The sequence below is a fragment of the Oncorhynchus keta genome, chromosome 11 (assembly GCF_023373465.1).
Source record: "Oncorhynchus keta strain PuntledgeMale-10-30-2019 chromosome 11, Oket_V2, whole genome shotgun sequence".
NCBI classification, from domain to species: Eukaryota; Metazoa; Chordata; class Actinopteri; order Salmoniformes; family Salmonidae; genus Oncorhynchus; species Oncorhynchus keta.
Window position 1 is genome coordinate 3,488,493 of NC_068431.1, and position 26,485 is coordinate 3,514,977.

At 43.0% G+C, this 26,485-nt stretch overlaps 1 protein-coding gene and 2 long non-coding RNA genes across 4 annotated transcripts in view; all 3 read right to left on the bottom strand.

Annotated features, from left to right (window-relative positions):
- Nucleotides 1-2,621: 2,621 nt before the first annotated feature.
- The window catches only part of LOC118390625 (transcriptional coactivator YAP1-like), a 33,966-nt gene continuing 10,102 nt past the window's right edge, over nt 2,622-26,485 (bottom strand). Inside the window, exons 2-8 of one of the 2 annotated variants that reach the window (XM_052529163.1) lie at nt 24,260-24,459; nt 23,778-23,935; nt 23,154-23,255; nt 10,935-11,089; nt 8,891-8,979; nt 8,678-8,778; nt 2,622-2,814 (exon numbers count right to left, since the gene is read on the bottom strand). In XM_052529163.1, the coding sequence (XP_052385123.1) occupies nt 2,666-2,814; nt 8,678-8,778; nt 8,891-8,979; nt 10,935-11,089; nt 23,154-23,255; nt 23,778-23,935; nt 24,260-24,459 (954 nt within the window). In that variant the 3' untranslated portion in view covers nt 2,622-2,665. The remainder of the gene's footprint in view (nt 2,815-8,677; nt 8,779-8,890; nt 8,980-10,934; nt 11,090-23,153; nt 23,256-23,777; nt 23,936-24,259; nt 24,460-26,485) is intronic. The other variant, XM_052529164.1, reaches the window with a different exon arrangement.
- LOC127933006 (uncharacterized) lies at nt 4,658-5,889 on the bottom strand. The gene is made up of 3 exons (XR_008146743.1): nt 5,755-5,889; nt 4,843-5,002; nt 4,658-4,746 (listed from the first exon to the last, which is right to left on the bottom strand). It is a non-coding gene; the product is annotated as an uncharacterized LOC127933006 (long non-coding RNA).
- On the bottom strand, nt 7,000-8,616 carry LOC127933007 (uncharacterized). Its single transcript, XR_008146744.1, has 3 exons — nt 8,478-8,616; nt 8,046-8,333; nt 7,000-7,064 (listed from the first exon to the last, which is right to left on the bottom strand). It is a non-coding gene; the product is annotated as an uncharacterized LOC127933007 (long non-coding RNA).

Consider the following 26,485-nt stretch of genomic DNA (forward strand, 5'->3'; position numbering starts at 1 on the left):
GGTGACTTTAAAACAATTAGAGTTTAATAGCTGTGATAGGAGGATGGAGGACGGATGTCCCTGACTGAGGATGGATCAACAATTGTAGTTACTCCACAATATTAACATAAATGACAGAGTGAAAGGAAGGAAGCCTGTACAGAATAAAAATATTCCAAACATGCATCGTTTACAATAAGGCACTAAAGTAAAACTATAAATATAAATATGTCAAAGAAATTAACTTTAAGTCCTGAATACAAAGTGTTATGTTTGGGGTAAATCCAGCACTTCATATTTTCAAGCATGGCGGTGGCTGTATCATGTTATGGGTATGCTTGTCATCGGCAAGGACTAGGGAGTTTTTTTAAGGTAAATTAAACAGAATAGAGCTCAGCACAGGCAAAGTTCTAGAGGAAAACTTGTCCATAGGACTCATTTTACTGAGGATAGATACTTTGTACCTGTTTCCCCCAGCATCTTCACAAGGTCCTTTGCTGTTGTTCTGGGATTGATTTGCACATTTTGCACCAAAGTACATTAATCTCTAGGAGACAGAACGCGTCTCCTTCCTGAGCGGTATGATGGCTGCGTGGTCCCATGGTGTTTATACTTGTGTACTATTGTTTGTACAAATGAATGTGGTACCTTCAGGCGTTTGGAAATTGCTCTCAAGGATGAACCAGACTTGTGAAGGTCTACAATTTTTTTCTGAGGTCTTGGCTGATTTATTTAAATTTTCCCATGATATCAAGCAAAGAGGCACTGAGTTTGAAGGTAGGCCTTTAAATACATCCACATGTACACCTCCAATTGACTCAAATGATGTCAATTAGCCTATCAGAAGCTCTCCAATTGATTCAAATGATGTCAATTAGCCTATCAGAAGATTCAAAAGCCATGACATCATTTTCTGGAATTTTCCAAGCTGTTTAAAAGCACAGTCAACTTAGTGTATGTAAACTTCTGACCCACTGGAATTGTGACACAGTGAGTTATAAGTGAAATAATCTGTCTGTAAGCAATTGTTGGAAAAAGTACTTGTGTCATGCACAAAGTAGATGTCCTAACCGACTTGTCAAAAATATAGTTTGTTAAAAATACATTTGTGGAGTGGTTGAAAAACAAGTTTTAATGACTCCAACCTAAGGTTATGTAAACTTCCAACTTCAAATGTACCTAATGTAAAAATCTTCCACTTTGACATTACTGAGTATGTTGTGTATATCGTTGACCATTAAATGCATTTTAATCCCACATGGCAACACAACAAAATGTGGAATAAGTCAAGGGGTGTGAATACTTTATGAAGGCTCTGGATGTACGTTATAACTGGTAAATTCTATTACAACTGCTGATGTGGAGGAATATTCTGTTAATCTCTCATGCCTCACAATTTAGCAGCCTGCAAGCTAAACAACATGTTGAGAAATTGTACCACTTATAAAGAAGATTGTTTGTTGATATATGTAGGCATAACTAACAATGATACATACTTATGGGAAGGGAAAGGTGTGAGGTATACAGGGATGAAAGGCAGGTGTGAGGTATACAGGGATGAAAGGCAGGTGTGAGGTATACAGGGATGAAAGGCAGGTGTGAGGTATACAGGGATGAAAGGCAGGTGTGAGGTATACAGGGATGAAAGGCAGGTGTGAGGTATACAGGGATGAAAGGCAGGTGTGAGGTATACAGGGATGAAAGGCAAACTGAAGATTCTATACCTGGATGAAAGGGAGGGAGGGTATACAGGGATGAAAGGCAGGTGTGAGGTATACAGGGATGAAAGGGGTGTGAGGAGAGAGGGAGAAAGGAGGAGGGAAGATTCTCTCTCCTGTGAAAGGGGAAGGAGGGAGGGAGAAAGGAGGAGGGAGAGGAGAGGGGGAAGGAGAGAGGGAGAAAGGAGGAGGGAGAGGAGAGGGGGAAGGAGAGAGGGAGAAAGGAGGAGGGAGAGGAGAGGAGGGAGAGGAGAGGGGGAAGGAGAGAGGGAGAAAGAGGAGAGGGGAGGAGAGGGAGAGATCGAGGAAGAAGACACTAGCCACATTCCTCAGTGTATCGCTCTATCTCCTGTCATCAAGGGCCACAGTGTCTCCTCAGTACCACATCATGTATCGCTCTATCTCCTGTCGTCAAGGGCCACAGTGTCTCCTCAGTACCACATCATGTATCGCTCTATCTCCTGTCGTCAAGGGCCACAGTGTCTCCTCAGTACCACATCATGTATCGCTATATCTCCTGTCGTCAAGGGCCACAGTGTCTACTGGGTTACATCCTGGGAAACCAGCCAATCAGTGGCCAGCTAAGTTCAAGGAAGACAGGTAACAGCCAGGAGAGGAAGTGGAGGGGCAGAGTCTGAGTCTCGTTCCCTATTGTGTAGTCTATAACCCATCAAGTCAGTTCATTATGTACTACTGTTGTGTAGAGTCTATAGCCAGGTAGGTGTGTCTATAGTGTGCGTGTGTGTGTGTCTATAGTGTGTGTCTATATTGTGTGTGCGTGTGTCTACAGTGTGTGTGTGTGTCTACAGTGTGTGTGTGTGTGTGTGTGTGTCTATAGTGTATGTGTGTGTGTGTCTATAGTGTGTGTGTGTGTGTCTATAGTGTGTGTGTGTGTGTGTGTGTGTGTGTGTGTGTGTGTGTGTGTGTGTGTGTGTGTGTGTGTGTGTGTGTGTATCTATAGTGTGTGTCTATAACCAGAGAACAGTATCCATGTCACTCAGGAGGTCTGAGCTCAGGGCTTCCTGGATGCTGGGCATTAGCTCCTCCCCATCGGTAGCCATGCACACCCCTGGGCCTGCCTCCAGGAATGCCATTGGCTGGCCTGCTCCAGAGTCACCTATCACAGCACATAATACAGTCATTAGGATGTTGTGGATGTTGCTAGAGCTCCAAGATGTAACCCCAGAGATTGAGTGCATTCATTTACACAGAGTACAACAAATGAACAACACCTTCCTAATAGTGAGTTGCAGCCCCCTTTTGCCCTCAAAAAAGCCTCAAATCACAGGGATGCTGGCCTATGTTGACTACAAATGCTTCCCACAGTTGTGTGAGGTTGGCTGGATATCCTTTGGGTGGTGGACCATTCTTGATACACACAGGAAACGGTTGAGTGTGGAAAACCCAGCCTGACACCTACTACCATACCCTTTTCTAAGGCACTTAAATATTTAGTCTTGCCCATTCACCCTCTGAATGTCACACATACACAATCATTGTCTCAATTGTCCCAAGGCTTAAAAATCCTCCTTTAACCTGTCTCCTCCCCTTCATCTACACTGATTGAAGTGGATTTAACAAGTGACATCAATAAGGGATCATAGTTTTCACTTGGTCAGTCAATGTCATGGAAAGAGTGTTCTTAATGTTTTGTACACTCAGTGTATATTAATGTGACTATGGTAACCTCCAGGTGTCAGTATATATTATTGTAACTATGGTAACCTGTCAGTGTATATTAATGTAACTATGGTAACCTGTCAGTATATATTAATGTGACTATGGTAACCTGTCAGTATATATTATTGTAACTATGGTAACCTGTCAGTATATATTATTGTAACTATGGTAACCTGTCAGTATATATTATTGTAACTATGGTAACCTGTCAGTATATATTAATGTGACTATGGTAACCTGTCAGTGTATATTATTGTAACTATGGTAACCTATCAGTGAATATTAAATGTGACTATGGTAACCTGTCAGTGTATATTATTGTAACTATGGTAACCTGTCAGTGAATATTAAATGTGACTATGGTAACCTGTCAGTGAATATTAAATGTGACTATGGTAACTTGTCAGTATATATTAATGTGACTATGGTAACCTGTCAGTATATATTAATGTGACTATGGTAACCTGTCAGTATATATTAATGTAACTATGGTAACCTGTCAGTATATATTAATGTGACTATGGTAACCTGTCAGTGTATATTAATGTGACTATGGTAACCTATCAGTATATATTAATGTGACTATGGTAACCTGTCAGTATATATTAACGTGACTATGGTAACCTGTCAGTATATATTATTGTAACTATGGTAACCTGTCAGTAACCTGTCAGTATATTAATGTGACTATGGTAATGGTAACCTGTCAGTTAATGTGACTATGGTAACCTGTCAGTATATATTATTGTAACTATGGTAACCTGTCAGTATATATTAATGTGACTATGGTAACCTGTCAGTATATATTAATGTGACTATGGTAACCTGTCAGTATATATTAATGTGACTATGGTAACCTGTCAGTATTTAAAAATGTTACTATGGTAACCTGTCAGTATATATTAATGTGACTATGGTAACCTGTCAGTATATATTAATGTAACTATGGTAACCTGTCAGTATTTAAAAATGTAACTATGGTAACCTGTCAGTATATATTAATGTGACTATGGTAACCTGTCAGTGTATATTAATGTGACTATGGTAACCTGTCAGTATATATTAATGTGACTATGGTAACCTGTCAGTATATATTAATGTGACTATGGTAACCTGTCAGTATATATTAATGTGACTATGGTAACCTGTCAGTATATATTAATGTGACTATGGTAACCTGTCAGTATATATTAATGTGACTATGGTAACCTGTCAGTATATATTAATGTGACTATGGTAACCTGTCAGTATATATAAATGTAACTATGGTAACCTGTCAGTATATATTAATGTGACTATGGTAACCTGTCAGTATTTAAAAATGTAACTATGGTAACCTGTCAGTATATATTAATGTGACTATGGTAACCTGTCAGTATATATTAATGTGACTATGGTAACCTGTCAGTATATATTAATGTGACTATGGTAACCTATCAGTGTATATTAATGTAACTACGGTAACCTGTCAGTATTTAAAAATGTAACTATGGTAACCTGTCAGTATATATTAATGTGACTATGGTAATCTGTCAGTATTTAAAAATGTAACTACGGTAACCTGTCAGTATATATTAATGTGACTATGGTAACCTATCAGTGTATATTAATGTGACTATGGTAACCTGTCAGTATATATTAATGTGACTATGGTAACCTGTCAGTATATATATAACCTGTGTATACTATGGTAACCTGTCAGTATATATTAATGTGACTATGGTAACCTGTCAGTATATATTAATGTAACTATAACCTGGTATATATTAATGTGACTATGGTAACCTGTCAGTATTTAAAAATGTAACTATGGTAACCTGTCAGTATATATTAATGTGACTATGGTAACCTGTATATTAATGTGACTATGGTAACCTGTCAGTATATATTAATGTGACTATGGTAACCTGTCAGTATATATTAATGTGACTATGGTAACCTGTCAGTATATATTAATGTGACTATGGTAACCTGTCAGTATATATTAATGTGACTATGGTAACCTGTCAGTATATATTAATGTAACTATGGTAACCTGTCAGTATATATTAATGTGACTATGGTAACCTGTCAGTATATATTAATGTGACTATGGTAACCTGTCAGTATTTAAAAACCTGTCAGTATATATTAATACTATGGTAACCTGTCAGTATATATTAATGTGACTATGGTAACCTGTCAGTATATATTAATGTGACTATGGTAACCTGTCAGTATATATTAATGTGACTATGGTAACCTGTCAGTATATATTAATGTGACTATGGTAACCTGTCAGTATATATTAATGTGACTATGGTAACCTGTCAGTATATATTAATGTGACTATGGTAACCTGTCAGTATATATTAATGTGACTATGTGACTATGTAACCTGTCAGTGTATATTAATGTGACTATGGTAACCTGTCAGTATATATTAATGTGACTATGGTAACCTGTCAGTATATATTAATGTGACTATGGTAACCTGTCAGTATATATTAATGTGACTATGGTAACCTGTCAGTATATATTAATGTGACTATGGTAACCTGTCAGTATATATTAATGTGACTATGGTAACCTGTCAGTATATATTAATGTGACTATGGTAACCTGTCAGTATATATTAATGTGACTATGGTAACCTGTCAGTATATATTAATGTGACTATGGTAACCTGTCAGTATATATTAATGTGACTATGGTAACCTGTCAGTATATATTAATGTGACTATGGTAACCTGTCAGTATATATTAATGTGACTATGGTAACCTGTCAGTGTATATTAATGTGACTATGGTAACCTGTCAGTATATATTAATGTGACTATGGTAACCTGTCAGTATATATTAATGTGACTATGGTAACCTGTCAGTGTATATTAAATGTTACTATGGTAACCTGTCAGTATATATTAATGTGACTACGGTAACCTGTCAGTATATATTAATGTGACTATGGTAACCTGTCAGTGTATATTAAATGTTACTATGGTAACCTGTCAGTATATATTAATGTGACTATGGTAACCTGTCAGTATATATTAATGTGACTATGGTAACCTGTCAGTATATATTAATGTGACTATGGTAACCTGTCAGTATATATTAATGTGACTATGGTAACCTGTCAGTATATATTAATGTGACTATGGTAACCTGTCAGTATATATTAATGTGACTATGGTAACCTGTCAGTATATATTAATGTGACTATGGTAACCTGTCAGTATATATTAATGTGACTATGGTAACCTGTCAGTATATATTAATGTGACTATGGTAACCTGTCAGTATTTCAACATGTAACTATGGTAACCTGTCAGTGTATATTAATGTGACTATGGTAACCTATCAGTGTATATTAATGTGACTATGGTAACCTATCAGTGTATATTAATGTGACTATGGTAACCTATCAGTGTATATTAATGTGACTATGGTAACCTGTCAGTATATATTAATGTAACTATGGTAACCTGTCAGTATATATTCATGTGACTATGGTAACCTATCAGTATATATTCATGTGACTATGGTAACCTATCAGTATATATTCATGTGACTATGGTAACCTATCAGTATATATTCATGTGACTATGGTAACCTATCAGTATATAGTATATATACATGTTTACCAAGCATTTCACTGTTAGTCCACACCTGTTGTTTACCAAGCATTTCACTGTTAGTCCACACCTGTTGTTTACCAAGCATTTAACTGTTAGTCTACACCTGTTGTTTATTAATGTGATTTCACTGTTAGTCCACACCTGTCAGTTATATTAAGCTATTTCACTGTTAGTCCACACCTATTAATGTGACTTTAACCTGTCAGCATTTCACTGTTAGTCTACACCTGTCAGTTTACCAAGTGATTTCACTGTTAGTCCACACCTGTTGTTTACCAAGCTATTACACTGTTAGTCTATGGTACCTGTTGTTTACCAAGCATTTCACTGTTAGTCCACACCTGTTGTTTACCAAGTGATTTCACTGTTAGTCTACACCTGTTGTTTAACCAAGCATTTATTAATGTTAGTCCACACCTGTTGTTTAACCTATCAGCATTTCACTGTTAGTCCACACCTGTTGTTTAACCTGTCAGCATTTCACTGTTAGTCCACACCTGTTGTTTACTATGCATTACACTGTTAGTCTATACCTGTTGTTTAACCTGTCAGCATTTCACTGTTAGTCTACACCTGTTGTTTACCAAGCATTTAACTGTTAGTCTACACATGTGTTTAACCAAGCATTTCACTGTTAGTCTAACCTGTCAGTTTATTAAGCATTTCACTGTTAGTCTACACCTGTTGTTGTGACTATGTAACCTGTCAGCATTATCACTGTTAGTCTAACCTGTTGTTTACCAATGTGACTATTCACTGTTAGTCCAACACCTGTTGTTTATTAAGCATTTCACTGTTAGTCCACACCTGTTGTTTACCAAGCATTTCACTGTTAGTCCACACCTGTTAACCAAGCATTTCACTGTTAGTCCACACCTGTTGTTTAACCTGTCAGCATTTCATGTTAGTCCACACCTGTTTTCACTGTTATGTCTACACCTGTTGTTTACCAAGCATTTCACTGTTATTCACCTGACTATGTTTACCAAGCATACACTGACTAGTAACCTATCAGTATATATTACCAAGTTACACTGTTAGTCTACACCTGTTGTTTACCAAGCATTTCACTGTTAGTCCACACCTGTTGTTTACCAAGCATTTCACTGTTAGTCCACACCTGTTGTTTACCAAGCATTTCACTGTTAGTCTACACCTGTTGTTTACCAAGCATTTCACTGTTAGTCCACACCTGTTGTTTACCAAGCATTTCACTGTTAGTCTACACCTGTTGTTTACCAAGCATTTCACTGTTAGTCTACACCTGTTGTTTACCAAGCATTACACTGTTAGTCTACACCTGTTGTTTACCAAGCATTACACTGTTAGTCTACACCTGTTGTTTACCAAGCATTTCACTGTTAGTCTACACCTGTTGTTTACCAAGCATTTCACTGTTAGTCTACACCTGTTGTTTACCAAGCATTACACTGTTAGTCTACACCTGTTGTTTACCAAGCATTACACTGTTAGTCCACACCTGTTGTTTACCAAGCATTACACTGTTAGTCCACACCTGTTGTTTACCAAGCATTTCACTGTTAGTCCACACCTGTTGTTTACCAAGCATTTCACTGTTAGTCCACACCTGTTGTTTACGAAGTGACAAATAACATTTGATTATGTTATTTTCCCTTTAAAATAGTCCAATTTAAACCAAGGTGTGTGTGTGTGTCTTACCTGTATCCATGAGTTCCACAGTGTTCAGCAGGTCATCAGGTGTCCGTGTGAAGCTGCTGACACTCAGACCACTGTCAGTACTCTGGTTACGGGAGTGGGCCCTACAAGCAGTGACCAACACACACAGTTGTAATATTGGCTAAAACACACACATATTTGTTTTGGAAGCGTGTACCTCCACATGCACACAGACACGAAGACAGACAGGCTCACCCGTTGAGGGCGGGGTCTACATGGTTGTTCCTCATTTTCCCATCATGCTCCAGTCCACTCCTCACCGCCACATCCTGACACAGGTTACACTATTTATTGATTATTTATTACTAGTTTACGTTATTTTACTTCCAGCATTATTATTATTGGTTCTGTAAAAACAACTAATGTTAAAAACTCTGCTGGTACTTTGCTGTTACAATAAAAACACACATTTTAAATAAATAACACCCAACATATTTACACACACATATACAGTGCATTCGAAAAGTATTCATTTTGTTGTTACAGCTAAATTCTAAAATTGATTATAATCATTATTTTCCTTCATCAATCTACCCACAATACCTCCATAATGACCAAGTGAAAACAGGTTTTAAGACATTTTTGCAAATGTATTACTTATTTACATAAGTATTCAGATCCTTTGCTATCAGACACGATATTGAGCTCAGGTGCATCCTGTTTCCATTGATCATCCTTGAGATGTTTCTACAACTTGATTGGAGTCCACCTGTGGTAAATTCAATTGATTGGGCATGACTTGGAAAGACACACACCTGTCTATATAAGGTCCCACAGTTGACAGTGCATGTCAGAGCAAAAACCAAGCCATGAGGTCGAAGGAATTGTATATAGAGCTCTGAGACTGGATTGTGTCGATTGTGTTTACCTTTATTTAACCAGGCAAGTCAGTTAAGAACAAATTCTTATTTTCAATGACGGCCTGGGAACAGTGGGTTTACCGCCTTGTTCAGGGGCAGAACGACAGATTTTTACCTTGTCAGCTCAGGGATTCGATCTAGCAACCTTTCGGTTACTGGCCCAACGCTCTAACCACTAGGCTACCTGCCACCCCGATCTGGGGAAGGGTAGGGTACCACGTTTTTTTTGCAGCATTGAAGGTCCCTAAGAACACAGTGGCCTCCATCATTCTTAAATGGAAGTAGTTTGGAACCACCAAGACTCTTCCTAGAGCTGAACACCCAGCCAAACTGAGCAATCAAGGGAGAAGGGCCTTGGTTCGGGAGGTGTCCAAGAACACAATGGTCACTCTACCAGAGTTCTGTGGAAATGGGAGAACCAGAAGGACAACCATCTCTGCAACACTCCAGCAACTGGCCTACCTGGTTAAATAGGTGAAAGGTGAAGGTGAAATAAAACATTTAAAATGTAGTAATCCGTTCACCTACTCTGCGTCTCACAAAGACACGGCGGTTGAAACCAAAAATCTTGGACTCCAGACCAAAGGACAAATTTCCACCAGACTACACTTTCCACTTCACAATAACAGCACTAATAACTGACCGTGGCAGCTCTAGTAGGGCCGAAATTTGAAGAATTTACTTGTTGGAAAGGTGGCATCCTAAGACGGTGCCATTTTGAATGTAGAATGGCCTTACTGAAGAGCTCAGTGACTTTCAAAATGGCACCGTCTTAGGATGCCACCTTTCCAACAAGTCAGTTCTTCAAATTTCGGCCCTACTAGAGCTGCCACGGTCAGTTATTAGTGCTGTTATTGTGAAGTGGAAACATCTCGGAGCGACAACGGCTCAGCCGTAGGCCACATAAGTTCACAGGACAGGACCGCTGAAGTGTGTGGCGTGTAAAATCATCTGTCCTCAGTTGCAACACTCACTACCGAGTTCCAAATTGCCTCTGGCAGTCCGACGGACAAATCTGGGTTTGGCCAATGTTTGTCTATGGAGATTGCATGGCTGTGTGCTCAATTGTATACACCTGTCAGTACCAGGTGTGGCTGAAATAGCCAAATCCACTGTTTTGAAGGGGTGCCCACATACATTTGTGTATATATAAAAGTGTTTTATTTTTCATAAATGTTTTACAAATGTTCAAATTTTTGTTCCACTTTGACAGAGTATTTTGTGTAGATTGTTGACATAACATTTTTTTTAAAGAGAATGAAATGCATTTTAAACCCACTTTGTAATAAAATGTGGTAAGTCAAGGGGTGTGAATACTTTCTGAAGGCACAGTATAGAACATAATATCCATATATATTCCAGTGTGTTTGACCCCTGACCTGTACTCTGATTGGACGGGCCAGGTCCTGTTGTTTCCGCCTCAGCCTGTCCTTCTCCACCTGCAGCTGCTGCCTGCGCTTGGTTACCACTGTCGCAATGCCAACCGGGTCAGAGGTCAGGGTTGAGGGCTTCACCTGGGCTACAGCACTCTGGACTGGAGGGAGGACAGGGTCAGAGGTTAGGGAGGGAGACAGGGTCAGGGAGGGAGAGAGGGTCAGGTTAATGTCAGGGAGGGAGACAAGGTCAGGGTTAATGGTAGGGAAGAAGACCAGGTCAGGGGTTAATGGTAGGGATGGAGACCGCGTCAGGGATTAATGTTAGAGAGGGAGACAGGGTCAGGGAGGGAGACCGGGTCAAGGATTAATGTTAGGGAGGGAGACTGGGTCAGGGGTTAATGTTAGAGAGGGAGACAGGGTCAGGGGTTAATGTTAGAGAGGGAGACAGGGTCAGGGAGGGAGACCGGGTCAGGGATTAATGTTAGGGAGGGAGACAGGGTCAGGGGTTAATGGTAGAGAGGGAGACAGGGTCAGGGAGGGAGACAGGGTCAGGGGTTAATGTTAGGGAGGGAGACAGGGTCAGGGGTTAATGTTAGGGAGGGAGACAGGGTCAGGGGTTAATGTTAGGGAGGGAGACAGGGTCAGGGATTAATGTTAGGGAGGGAGACAGGGTCAGGGATTAATGTTAGGGAGGGAGACAGGGTCAGGGGTTAATGTTAGAGAGGGAGACAGGGTCAGGGAGGGAGACCGGGTCAGGGATTAATGTTAGGGAGGGAGACAGGGTCAGGGGTTAATGTTAGGGAGGGAGACAGGGTCAGGGGTTAATGTTAGGGAGGGAGACAGGGTCAGGGGTTAATGTTAGGGAGGGAGACAGGGTCAGGGGTTAATGTTAGGGAGGGAGACAGGGTCAGGGGTTAATGTCAGGGAGGGAGACAGGGTCAGGGGTTAGTGTTAGGGAGGGAGACAGGGTCAGGGGTTAATGTTAGGGAGGGAGATAGGGTCAGGGGTTAATGTTAGGGAGGGAGACAGGGTCAGGGGTTAATGTTAGGGAGGGAGACAGGGTCAGGGGTTAATGTTAGAAAGGGAGACAGGGTCAGGGGTTAATGTTAGAGAGGGAGACAGGGTCAGGGAGGGAGACCGGGTCAGGGATTAATGTTAGGGAGGGAGACAGGGTCAGGGGTTAATGTTAGAGAGGGAGACAGGATCAGGGATTAATGTTAGAGAGGGAGACAGGGTCAGGGGTTAATGTTAGAGAGGGAGACAGGGTCAGGGGTTAATGTTAGAGAGGGAGACAGGATCAGGGATTAATGTTAGAGAGGGAGACAGGGTCAGGGGTTAATGTTAGAGAGGGAGACAGGGTCAGGGGTTAATGTTAGAGAGGGAGACAGGGTCAGGGGTTAATGTTAGGGAGGGAGACAGTGTCAGGGTGTGTGTGACTGTTAGGGAGTGTCTTATCTACCAGTTGTTCCTGTTTAACCAGACTGTTCTCTCTGGCCTTGAGGCAACTCTCCCTCTCTGTTTCGGTCTCTCGCTCCCTCCCTCCGTCTCTCCCTCCCTCCCTCCGTCTCTCGCGCCCTCCCTCCCTCCCTCCCTCCGTCTCTCGCTCCCTCCCTCCGTCAGTCTCTCGCTCCCTCCCTCCCTCTGTCAGTCTCTCGCTCCCTCCGTCTCTTGCGCCCTCCCTCCCTCAGTCTCTTGCGCCCTCCCTCCCTCAGTCTCTTGCTCCCTCCCTCAGTCTCTCCTTCCCTCCCTGTCTGTTTGTCTGTCTCTCCTTCCCTGTCTGTCTGTCTGCCTGCCTGTCTGTTTCTCGCGCCCCCCTGTCTGTCTCTCCTTCCCTCCCTGTCCGTCTCTCACGCCCCCCTGTCTGTCTCTCCTTCCATGTCTGTCTGTCTCTCCTTCCATGTCGGTCTGTCTCTCCTTCCATGTCGGTCTGTCTCTCCTTCCATGTCTGTCTGTCTCTCCTTCCATGTCTGTCTGTCTCTCCTTCCATGTCGGTCTGTCTCTCCTTCCATGTCGGTCTGTCTCTCCTTCCATGTCTGTCTGTCTCTCCTTCCATGTCTGTCTGTCTCTCCTTCCATGTCTGTCTGTCTCTCCTTCCATGTCTGTCTGTCTCTCCTTCCCTGTCTGTCTGTCTCTCCTTCCCTGTCTGTCTGTCTCTCCTTCCCTGTCTGTCTGTCTCTCCTTCCCTGTCTGTCTGTCTCTCCTTCCCTGTCTGTCTGTCTCTCCTTCCCTGTCTGTCTGTCTCTCCTTCCCTGTCTGTCTGTCTCTCCTTCCCTGTCTGTCTGTCTCTCCTTCCATGTCTGTCTGTCTCTCCTTCCATGTCTGTCTGTCTCTCCTTCCATGTCTGTCTGTCTCTCCTTCCATGTCTGTCTGTCTCTCCTTCCATGTCTGTCTGTCTCTCCTTCCATGTCTGTCAGTCTCTCCTTCCCTGTCTGTCTGTCTCTCCTTCCCTGTCTGTCTGTCTCTCCTTCCCTGTCTGTCTGTCTCTCCTTCCCTGTCTGTCTGTCTCTCCTTCCCTGTCTGTCTGTCTCTCCTTCCCTGTCTGTCTGTCTCTCCTTCCCTGTCTGTCTGTCTCTCCTTCCCTGTCTGTCTGTCTCTCCTTCCATGTCTGTCTGTCTCTCCTTCCATGTCTGTCTGTCTCTCCTTCCATGTCTGTCTGTCTCTCCTTCCATGTCTGTCTGTCTCTCCTTCCATGTCTGTCTGTCTCTCCTTCCATGTCTGTCTGTCTCTCCTTCCCTGTCTGTCTGTCTCTCCTTCCCTGTCTGTCTGTCTCTCCTTCCCTGTCTGTCTGTCTCTCCTTCCCTGTCTGTCTGTCTCTCCTTCCCTGTCTGTCTGTCTCTCCTTCCATGTCTGTCTGTCTCTCCTTCCATGTCTGTCTGTCTCTCCTTCCCTGTCTGTCTGTCTCTCCTTCCCTGTCTGTCTGTCTCTCCTTCCCTGTCTGTCTGTCTCTCCTTCCCTGTCTGTCTGTCTCTCCTTCCCTGTCTGTCTGTCTCTCCTTCCATGTCGGTCTGTCTCTCCTTCCCTGTCTGTCTGTCTCTCCTTCCCTGTCTGTCTGTCTCTCCTTCCCTGTCTGTCTGTCTCTCCTTCCCTGTCTGTCTGTCTCTCCTTCCCTGTCTGTCTGTCTCTCCTTCCCTGTCTGTCTGTCTCTCCTTCCCTGTCTGTCTGTCTCTCCTTCCCTGTCTGTCTGTCTCTCCTTCCCTGTCTGTCTGTCTCTCCTTCCCTGTCTGTCTGTCTCTCCTTCCCTGTCTGTCTGTCTCTCCTTCCCTGTCTGTCAGTCTCTCCTTCCATGTCTGTCTGTCTCTCCTTCCCTGTCTGTCTGTCTCTCCTTCCCTGTCTGTCTGTCTCTCCTTCCCTGTCTGTCAGTCTCTCCTTCCCTGTCTGTCAGTCTCTCCTTCCCTGTCTGTCAGTCTCTCCTTCCCTGTCTGTCTGTCTGTCTCTCCTTCCCTGTCTGTCTGTCTGTCTCTCCTTCCCTGTCTGTCTGTCTGTCTCTCCTTCCCTGTCTGTCTGTCTGTCTCTCCTTCCATGTCTGTCTGTCTCTCCTTCCATGTCTGTCTGTCTCTCCTTCCCTGTCTGTCTGTCTCTCCTTCCCTGTCTGTCTGTCTCTCCTTCCCTGTCTGTCTGTCTCTCCTTCCCTGTCTGTCTGTCTCTCCTTCCCTGTCTGTCTCTCCTTCCCTGTCTGTCTGTCTCTCCTTCCATGTCGGTCTGTCTCTCCTTCCCTGTCTGTCTGTCTCTCCTTCCATGTCGGTCTGTCTCTCCTTCCCTGTCTGTCTGTCTCTCCTTCCCTGTCTGTCTGTCTCTCCTTCCATGTCTGTCTGTCTCTCCTTCCCTGTCTGTCTGTCTGTCTCTCCTTCCCTGTCTGTCTGTCTCTCCTTCCCTGTCTGTCTGTCTCTCCTTCCATGTCTGTCTGTCTCTCCTTCCATGTCTGTCTGTCTCTCCTTCCATGTCTGTCTGTCTCTCCTTCCATGTCTGTCTGTCTCTCCTCCCATGTCTGTCTGTCTCTCCTTCCATGTCTGTCTCATTTTGAACAAGCATATCTCCTGTGCTGTTTGAGCTGCAGTCATGACATGTTGTACATATACAGCATTCGGAAAGTATTCAGACCCGTTGACTTTTTCCACGATTTGTTATGTTCTAGCCTTACTATAAAATGTATTCAATTGTTTTCTCCCCGCACCAATCTACACAAAATACCCCATAATGACAAAGCAAAATCTGTTCTTCAGAAATGTTAGCAAATGTATTAAAAAAACAAACAGAAATATTACATTTACATAAGTATTCAGACCATTTACTCAGTGCTTTGTTAAAGCACCTTTGGCAGCAATTATAGACTTGAGTCTCCTTGGGTATGACGTTACAAGCTTGGCACACCTGTATTTAGGGAGTTTCTCCCATTATTCTCTTCAGATCCTCTCAAGCACTGTCAGATTGGATGTTGACCTTAGCTGCCCAGCGATTTTCATGTTCGATCAGGTTCAAGTCTGGGCTATGGCTGGGCCACTCAAGGACATTCAGTGACTTGTCCCGAAGCTACTCCTGCGTTGTCTTGGATGTGTGTTTAGGGTCGTTGTCCTGTTGGAAGATGAACCTTCACCCCAGTCTGAGGTCCTGAGCGCTCTGGAGCAGGTTTTCATCAAGGATCTCTCTGTTCAATGTTCCGTTCATCTTTCCCTCAATCCTGACTATTCTCCCTATCCCTGCCTCTGAAAAACATCCCCACAGCATGATGCTGCTACCACCAAGATTCACCGTAGGGATGGTGCCAGGTTTCCTCCAGACGTGATGCTTGGCATTCAGGCCAAAGAGTTGAATCTTAGTTTCATCAGACCAGAGAATCTTGTATCACATTGTCTGAGTCCTTCAGATGCCTTTAACTGAGGAGTGGCTTCTGTCTGGCCACTCTACCATAAAGGCCTGATTGGTGGAGTGCTGCAGAGATGGGAGAACATTTCAGAAAGACAACCATCTCCACAGAGGAACTCCGGAGCTCTGTCAAAGTGACTATCGGGTTCTTAGTCACCTTCCTGACCAATACCCTTCTCCCCCGATTGCTCAGTTTGGCCAGGCAGTCAGCTCTAGGAAGAGTCTTGGTGATTCCAAACTTCTTCCATTTACGAATGATGGAGGCCACTGTGTTCTTGGGGACCTTCAATGCTGCAGAAATGTTTTGGTACCCTTCCCCTGATCTGTGCCTTGACACACTTCTGTCTCGGATCACTACGGACAATTCCTTCGACCTCATGGTTTGGTTTTTGAATACTTATGTAAATAAGGTATCCGTTTTTTTTATTGTTAATACATTTGCAAAAATGTCAAAAATGAGGATAAAAACTAAATCTATTTTAGAATAAGGCTGTAAAGTAACAAAACATGGAAAAAGTCAAAGGGTCTGAATACTTTCCAAATGCACTGTATGCAGCCTCTCATAAGCAACGGGTTTCCAATAAGGACCTACAAGCACCGCCCATTAGATGTTCTACTAATTAGTCACCCAGCAGACTTTGAACAAGCCGCCCTGCTTGCCCTATTTTGACAGAACATGGGTTCTTTTTACAAAATACACTCATTGGCCCAAGGGGGGCGTTATAGTAACACAACATAAGTCTGAATAATTTTCACTAACTGACCCAAGGCGAAGGGGGCATGTTTACTGTTGCCCATAGAACATGAGACCGTATTAGCATGGGCAGCGCCATTTCAGGCTTCCACCATTTTTATGTAGTCAACTGGGTGGCTTTACCTTCATTGGCTGATCCCTCCAGGTGACCCTGCTGGTCATGTCCAAATCAAACTTTATTTGTCACATGCGCCGAAGTATAGACCTTAGTGTGAAATGCTTACTTAGCCCTTAACCAACAGTGCAGGTCAAGAAGAGTTAAGAAAATATTTACCAAATAAACTAAAGTAAAAAATAATAAAAAGTAACGCATAATAACAAGGCTATTTACAGGAGGTACCGGTACCGAGTCAGTGTGCAGGGGTACAGGTTAGTTGAGGTAATTTTTACATGTAGGTGGGGGTGCATAGATAATAAACAGCGAGTAGCAGCAGTGTAAAAAACAAATGGGGGGGGGGGCGGGTCAATGTAAATAGTCCAGGGATCATTTGATTAATTGTTCAGCAGTCTTATGGGGGTAGAAGCTGTTAATTTATTGGCGCACCCATCCCTTAAGCGGGATCATTTTCGTCAACATCCGCTGAATTGCAGAGCACCAAATTCAAATTAAATTACTAAAAATATTTAATATTCATGAAATCACAAGTGCAATATAGCAAAACACAGTTTAGCTTGTTGTTAATCCACCTGGCATGTCAGATTTCAAAAAGCTTTACAGCAAAAGCAAACCAAGCGTTTATGTAAGGGCATCTCTCTCAGCAGACAAAGCATTACAAACAGCTAGCAGCAAAGTAGATTGGTCACGAAAGCCAGAAAAGCAATAAAATGAATCGCTTACCTTTGATGATCTTCGGATGTTTGCATTCACGAGACTCCCAGTTACACAATAAATGTTCCTTTTGTTCCATAAAGATTATTTTTATATCCAAAATACCTCCATTTGGTTGGTGCGTTATGTTCAGTAATCCACAGACTCAAGCGGTCACGACGGGGCAGAACAAAATTCCAAATAGTATCCGTAAAGTTCGTAGAAACATGTCAAACGTTTTTTATAATCAATCCTCAGGTTGTTTTTACAATAAATAATTGATGATATTTCAACCGGACCGTAGCTTTTTCAATAGGAAAGAGAGAGAAAATGTCTGCTCCAAGCTGTTGGCGCATGCAAAACTCTGCTGGCACCCAGCCATCCACTGACGCGATGTGATTGTTCTCGCTCATTTTTCAGAATAAAAGGCTGAAACTATGTCTAAAGACTGTTTAAACCATGTGGAAGCCATAGGGAAAGGAATCTGGTTGCTATCCCTTTAAATGGAGGGAAGGCATGCAATGGAACAGGGAGCTTTCAAAATAAGAGGCACTTCCTAGTTGGATTTTCCTCAGGTTTTCGCAATATCAGTTCTGTTATACTCAAACACAATATTTTGACCGTTTTGGAAACTTTAGAGTGTTTTCTATTTTAATCTGACAATTATATGCATATTCTATCTTCTGGGCCTGAGAAATAGGCAGTTTAATTTGGGTACGTTTTTCATCCAAACATCAAATACTACCCCCTACACTCAACAGGTTAAGGAGCATTTTGGTTCTAGATTTGGCTCGCCGGTACTGCTTGCCGTGCGGTAGCAAAAGAAACTGTCTATGACTTGGGTGACTGGAGACTGACAATTTTATGGGCTTTCCTCTGACACCGCCTATTATATAGGTCCTCGATGGCAGGAAGCTTGGCCCCAGTGATGTACTGGGCCATACGCACTGCACTACCCTCTGTAGCGCCTTACAGATGCCGAGCAGTTGCCATACCAGGCAGTGATGCAACAGGTCAGGAAGCTCTCGATGGTGCAGCTGTAGAACTTCTTGATCTGGGGACCCATGCCAAATCTTTTCAGTCTCCTGAGGGGGAATAGGTTTTGTCGTGCCCTCTTCACAACTGTCTTGGTAGGTTTGGACCATGACAGTTTGTTGGTGATGTGGACACCAAGGAACTTGAAACTGTCAATCCGCTCCACTACAGCCCCGTTGATGAGAATGGGGACCTGTTCGGGCTGCCTTTTCCTATAGTCCACGCTCAGCTCCATTGTCTTGCTCACACTGAGGGAGAGGTTGTTGTCCTGGCACCACACAGCCAGTTATCTGACCTCCTCCCAATAGGCCATCTCATCGTTGTCGGTGATCAGGCCTACCTACCACTGTTGTGTCGAAAGCAAACTTAATGATGGTGTTGGAGTCGTGTTTGGACACGCAGTCGTGGGTGAACAGGGAGTACAGGAGGGGACTAAGTACACACTCCTGAGGGGCCCCAGTGTTGAGGATCAGTGCGGCAGACATGTTGCCTACCCTTACCACCTGGGGCGGCCCCATCAGGAAGTCTAGGATCCAGTTGCCGAGAGAGGTGTTTAGTCCCAGGGTCCTTAGCTTAGTGATGAGCTTCGTGGGCAGTATGGTATAGGACGCTGAGCTGTAGTCAATGAACAGCATTCTCACATAGGTGTTCCTTTTGTCCAGGTGAGAAAGGGCAGTGTGGAGTGCGATTGAGATTGCGTCATCTGTGGATCTGTTGGGGCGGTATGCAAATTGGAATGGGTCTAGGTTGTCCGGAAGGATGCTGTTGATGTGAGCCATGACAAGCCTTCCAAAGCACTTCATGGCTACAGACGTGAGTGCCACAGGGCGGTAATGATTTAGACAGGTTAACTTCGCTTCCTTGGGCACAGGGACTATGGTGGTCTGCTTGAAACATGTAGGTATTACAGACTCGGTCAGGGAGAGGATGAAAATGTCAGTGAAGACACTTTCCAGTTGGTTTGCGCTTGCTTTGAGTACACGTCCTGGTAATCCATCTGGCCCTGCGGCTTTGTGAATGTTGACCTGTTTAAAGGTCTTGCTCACATCGGCTACCGAGAGTGTTATCACACAGTCATCCAGAACAGCTGGTGCTCTCGTGCATGCTTCAGTGTTGCTTGCCTCAAAGCGAGCATAAAAGGCATTTAAGCTCGTCTGGTAGGCTCACGTCACTGGGCAGCTCCGGTTTCCCTTTGCAATCCGTAATAATTTTCAAGTCCTGCAATCTTACTGTTGTATTGATGCTCTGCTTGTTTGATGGTTCGAATGAGGGCATAGCGGGATTTCTTATAAGCGTCTGGATTAGTGTCCCGCTCCTTGAAAGCAGCAGCTCGAGCCTTTATGGCAGAGGTACAATCAGTAAAATGATACAAATATCTTTGCTCCTAATGTGCACCCCTCAAATGATACAAAACAGCCAAAGTGCACTGGAAAAAACAATACAGAGGGAAGAAACAATGCAGACAGACCGAATAACCAATGCAGACAGATGGAAGAACAATGCAGACGGAGTACAATGCAGACGAGGTGACAATTCAGACAGCGAAAACAATGTAGACTGAGTGACAATGCAGACGGAGAGACAATGCAGGCGGAGTGATAATGCAGATGGATATACAATGCAGATGGATAGACAATGCAGACAGGGGGACAATGCAGATGGAGGGGCAATCCAGATGGAGAGACAATGCAGGCGGAGAGACAATGCAGACGGAGAGACAATGCAGACGGAGAGACAATGCAGGCGGAGAGACAATGCAGACGGAGAGACAATGCAGACGGAGAGACAATGCAGATGGAGAGACAATGCAGACGGAGAGACAATGCAGGCGGAGTGATAATGCAGATGGATATACAATGCAGATGGATAGACAATGCAGACAGGGGGACAATGCAGATGGAGGGGCAATCCAGATGGAGAGACAATGCAGATGGAGTAACAATGCAGACAGATGCAGACGGAAGAACAATACAGACATAATGTATGATCTGAGTGATAATCTTGGGTGCTCCCAAATCAACATTCCACAGGTCACATTTAAAAGAGAATGTTTGGTAGTTCACATTTAAAAGAGATCTAGATTAGAGAATGTTTGGTAGTTCACATTTAAAAGAGATCTAGAATAGAGAATGTTTGGTAGTTCACATTTAAAAGAGATCTAGATTAGAGAATGTTTGGTAGTTCACATTTAAAAGAGATCTAGAATAGAGAATGTTTGGTAGGTTACATTTAAAAGAGATCTAGATTAGGGAATGTTTGGTAGGTTACATTTAAAAGAGATCTAGAATAGAGAATGTTTGGTAGGTTACATTTAAAAGAGATCTAGATTAGAGAATGTTTGGTAGTTCACATTTAAAAGAGATCTAGAATAGAGAATGTTTGGTAGTTCACATTTAAAAGAGATCTAGATTAGAGAATGTTTGGTAGTTCACATTTAAAAGAGATCTAGAATAGAGAATGTTTGGTAGTTCACATTTAAAAGAGATCTAGATTAGAGAATGTTTGGTAGTTCACATTTAAAAGAGATCTAGATTAGAGAATGTTTGGTAGTTCACATTTAAAAGAGATCTAGAATAGAGAATGTTTGGTAGTTCACATTTAACCTGTTACTCCTACCCCCTACTTTTTAGAACATTCTGTTAAAAATCGCGCAAAATTTCAGCGCCCTGCTGCTCATGCCAGGAATATAGTATATGCATATGATTAGTATGTGTGGATAGAAAACACTCAGACGTTTATAAAACTGGTTAAATCACGGCTGTGACTATAACAGAACGTGCGTTTCATCGAAAAGCGCAGGAAAATCTGATCACTGAAAATGGAAATATATATCCATCTGCCACTTCAACCCATTGATAAAGGCGAACCACAATAAATGGGGCTGAGGTTGCAATACCTACAGCTTCCACACGATGTCAACAGTCTTGTCATTTGCCTAGGCTTTGTTTCTTGGTCAAACGAAGAAGAGACAAGCCATTTGTTCAAGCCTCCGACCGGATATTTTGGTTGAGATTTACCGGGACATTATTCCCAGACGGACAGCTAAAGAATATACTTCGCCTCGTGATCAATTTGATCGCTTATTAACGTTTACTAATACCTAAAGTTGCATTAGAAAAAGTATTTCGAAGTGTTTTGTGAAAGTTTATCGTCAACTTTTTTAATTTAAAAAAATGACGTTACGTTATAAGACGCTATTTTTTATGTTAACTTTTTAAACTTTTCGTCTGACGTTCGGCACAACCTGAAAGCGCTTTTGGATTTGTTTACCAAACGCCCTAACAAAAGAAGGTATTTGGACATAACTAATGGACATTATCAAACACATCAAACATTTATGGTGGAACTGGGATTCCTGGGAGTGCATTCTGATGAAGATCATCAAAGGTAAGTTAATATTTCAAATGCTATTTCTGAGTAATGGCGGGTATCTTTTTGGCTGCTTTGTTGTCTTAAGGCTGTACTCAGATTATTGCATGGTTTTCTCTCCGTAAAGTTTTTTTTAAAGTCTGACACAACGGTTGCAGGAGAAGTTTATCTAAAGTTCCATGTATAATAGTCATATCTTAATCCATGTTTATTATGACTATTTCCAGAAATTGATGTGGCTCTCTGCAATATCACCGCATGTTCTACTGAACTGTGGCTGGATTAACGAGAATTGATGTGGCTCTCTGCAATATCACCGCATGTTCTACTGAACTGTGGCTGGATTAACGAGAATTGATGTGGCTCTCTGCAATATCACCGCATGTTCTACTGAACTGTGGCTGGATTAACGAGAATTGATGTGGCTCTCTGCAATATCACCGCATGTTCTACTGAACTGTGGCTGGATTAACGAGAATTTTATATTTAAAATGGCGTAAAATACTTGAGGAATTTTAATTATGAGATTTTTGTTGTTTTGAATTTGGCGCCCTGCACTTTCACTGGCTGTTGCGGGGGGGTTCCGCTAGCGGTCCTAGACAGGTTAAGCATGTCCCAGTTTAGGTCACCTAACAGTACGAGCTCTGAAGATAGATGGGGTTCTACTGAACAATCAATTCTAGAACTGTGCTGGGGGCTGAGGGAATAATAATCAATGTTCTACGGAACTGTGGCTGATACTTGTTTCTGGAGAGATGGAAAGTAGAAGCTCAAACTGTTTGGGCACAGACCTGAAAAGTAAGACAGAACTCTGCAGGCTATCACCGCATGTTTACTGATGTCTTGATGGAAAATGTTGGCTCTGGAAATTTCTGAATTTTGAACTTGGCCTTCCTACTGTTGACCTGACTGAACTGTGGCTGGATTAACTGGGTTAAAATGGGTCTACTCTGAGGAATTTTAATTATGAGATTTTGTTCTTTTGAATTTCTGCACTTTCACTGGCTGTTGTGGGGGGTCTCTCTGTCTCAGGTTAAGCATGTCCCAGTTTAGGTCACCTAACAGTACGAGCTCTGAAGATAGATGGGGGGCAATCAAGTCACATATGGTGTCCAGGGCACAGCTGGGGGCTGAGGGAATAATAATAATAAGCGGCAACAGTGAGATACTTGTTTCTGGAGAGATGGAAAGTAGAAGCTCAAACTGTTTGGGCACAGACCTGAAAAGTAAGACAGAACTCTGCAGGCTAACTCCGCCCCCTTTAGCAGATGTCTTGATGGAAAATGTTGTACGGAAATTTCTGAATTTTTGTTGGCCTTCCTACTGTGACCTAGGTGTGGGTCTCTCTGTCTCTTGCTCGCTCTCTCTCAGTGTCTCTCTCTCTCATTACTGTTACCTAGGTGTGGGTCTAACCAGGAGGTGGTCTTGGTGATGTGGTTGATGTAGTAGACCTCTCCTTCAGGAGTCACTGCCTGTTCCCAACCCTCTGGGAGGGGGCCTGGAGCGGACACACAGGACAGAGGGAGGCATGGAGATAATGGAGAGCACTACATTTAGTGGAACTGTCAACAAGAATGAAATATAATCAATTAATACAAAATTTAAGGAGAGAAAAAGACAGAGACAGAAAGACAGAGAGAGAGAGAAAGACAGAGAAAGAGACAGAGACAGACAGATCACAGACAGATCAGAGAGAGACAGACAGATCAGAGAGAGACAGACAGATCAGAGACAGACAGATCAGAGAGACAGAAAGACAGAGAGAGAGACACAGAGACAGAAACAGACAGATCAGAGAGATAGAAACAGACAGAGTGATAGAGAAAGAGAGACAGAGACAGCGAGAGAGAGAAAGAGAGACAGCGAGACAAACAAACAGACAGAGAGAGAGACAGACAGACGTGACAGACAGACAAGCAGAGACAGCGAGAGAGACAGCGAGAGAGAGAGACAGCGAGAGAGGGACAGGCAGATAGAAAGAGAGAGTGACAGACGGAGAGAGAGAAAAAGAGGGTGGTACCTGTGTTGGAGCTGGTGTTACTCTGTGTGTGTGTGTTGGGTGCAGGGTGTGCGAGGGTGTGTGTGTGTGGCGGGGGAGCAGAGAGCAGGTGGGCCGCTGCGTTGGTCTGGAGATGGGAGAGACGGGGGTCATGCCATGTGGTCGTCTGGTCCAGGTGACTACACACACACACACACACACACACACACACACACACACACACACACACACACACACACACACACACACACACACACACACACACACACACACACACACACACACACACACACACACACGCACACACACACAAGTTAGGAGACAGTAGAGGATGTAGATTTCTGAGCCATGTAATTGGTTGTTGGTTAGCCAGTCAGATTGGTTAGTGTTGTTTCTCCACGTGAGGTTTTTCCCTAACAGGCTTCCGTAGTCTGCTGCAGTTTAGGAGCTGGTTTATCCTGCTGATTTAGGACTGGTTTTACCTGCCACACAGAGACACCTACTTGAGGAAGTAGCACTGTCCTGAGGGAGTCTTGGTCATCTCCCAGCCCGGAGGGAGGGGTACGTCGTCAGGGAGCGGCTGTGTTGCCATGGCACTGGTTGCTGGGGCAGAAAGGGCATTGATGGGGAGCGAGGCGGGAGAGGAGTGGGCACGCACATGATGAGGTGTCAGAGACCCAACGATGGTCCCATCTGAACTGGCCTAGACAGACACACAAGCACACATTTAGATCAGTGTCTAGGGGCAAGTTCAACTGATTGAGGTCTATAGGTCCAATATGTGGAACACTAGTCTGTGGCGACCTAAATGCCAGAACAGACAAGAACCTGACACCCTCAGCACACAGGGGGACAAACACCTGCCTGGAGGTGACAACATTCCCTCCCCAATATGCCCCCCTTAGGCACAACTATGACAACATAGTCAACAAAAACAGGTCACAACTCATGCAGCTCTGTCGCACGCTGGGTATGTACATAGTCAATAGGCTTCGAGGGGACTCCTATGGTAGGTACACCTATAGCTTATCTCTTGGCAGTAGTACTGTAGACTACTTTATCACTGACCTCAACCCAGACTCCCTCAGAGCGTTCAGTCAGCCCACTGACACCCCTATCAGATCACAGCAAAATCACAGTCTACCTGAACAGAGCAATACTCAATCATGAGGCATCAAAGCCAAATGAACTGAGTAATATTAAGAAATACAATAGATTGAAGAAATGTAGTGTGGAAACCTACCAAAAAACAATTAAGCAACAACAAATTCAATCCCTTTTAGACAACTTCCTCAACAAAATGTTTCACTGTAATAGTGAAGGTGTAAACTTGGCAGTAGAAAACCTAAACCGTATATTTGACCTCTCAGCTTCCCGATCAAATCTAAAAATCTCAAATAGAAAACCTAAGAAAATGAACAACAATGACAAATGGTTTGAAGAAGAATGCAAAAATTTAAGAAAGAAATTGAGAAACTGTCCAACCAAAAATAGAGAGACCCAGAAATCCTGAGTCTACGCCTTCACTAAAACAATACAGAAATACACTACGGAAAAAGAAGGACCAGCATGTCAGAAATCAGCTCAATGTAATTGAAGAATCCATAGCCTCTAACCAATTCTGGAGAAAATTGGAAAACACTAAACAAACAACAACACAAAGAATTATCTATCCAAAATGGAGATGTATGGGTAAACCACTTTCCCGATCTTTTTGTCCCTATAACAAAGAACAGACATAAAAAACATACACATGAATGGCCTCCCGGGTGGCACAGTGGTCTAAGGCACTGCATCGCAGTGCTAGCCTTGCCACCAGAGACTCTGGGTTCGAGCCCAGGCTCTGTCGCAGCCGGCCGTGACCGGGAGGTCCATGGGGGCAAAGCGTTGTCCGGGTTAGGGAGGATATGGCTGGTAGGGATATCCAGGGTAGCCTAGTGGTTAGAGCGGTGGAATAAAGTTCAAACCCCCGAGCTGACAAGGTACAAATCTGTCGTTCTGCTGAACATGCACTGTTCCTAGGCCGTCATTGAAAATAAGAATTTGTTCTTAACTGACTTGCCTCGTTAAATAAGGATAAAATAAATCTGTGTCTCATTGCGCAGTGCACGCTGGTGCTTCCAGGTCTTAAGAAGCAGGACAAAATACAATGAAATTATGAAATAATAAATTCCAATTTGCTTAAACTCTTTGGCATCCCCAATATTTGGAACACCCCAATCCACAAAATGGAGCCAAACTTGACCCCAATAACTACCATGTACCATGTTTTCACAGCAACCTTGGGGAAATCATCTGCATTAACAGCAGACTTGTACATATCCTCAGTGAAAACAATGTACTGTACTCAAATTGGCTTTTTACCAAATTATCGAACGAAAGACCACGTAATGCACACCCTAATTGACAAACAAACCAACCAAAACAAAGGTAAAGTCTTCTCATGCTTTGTTGATTTCAAAAAAGCTGCGTTCGACTCAATTTGGGGTCTGCTATACAAACTGATGGATAGTGGTGTTGGGGGAAAAACATAACATTATAAAATCTATGTAAACAAAACAAGTATGTGGTTAAAACTGGCAAAGAAAACACACATTTCTTTCCACAGGGCTGTGGGTTAAGACAGGGATTTAGCTTAAGCCCCACCCTCTTCAACATACAGTTGAAGTCGGAAGTTTACATACACTTAGGTTGGAGTCATTGAAACTCGCTTTTAAACCACTCCACAA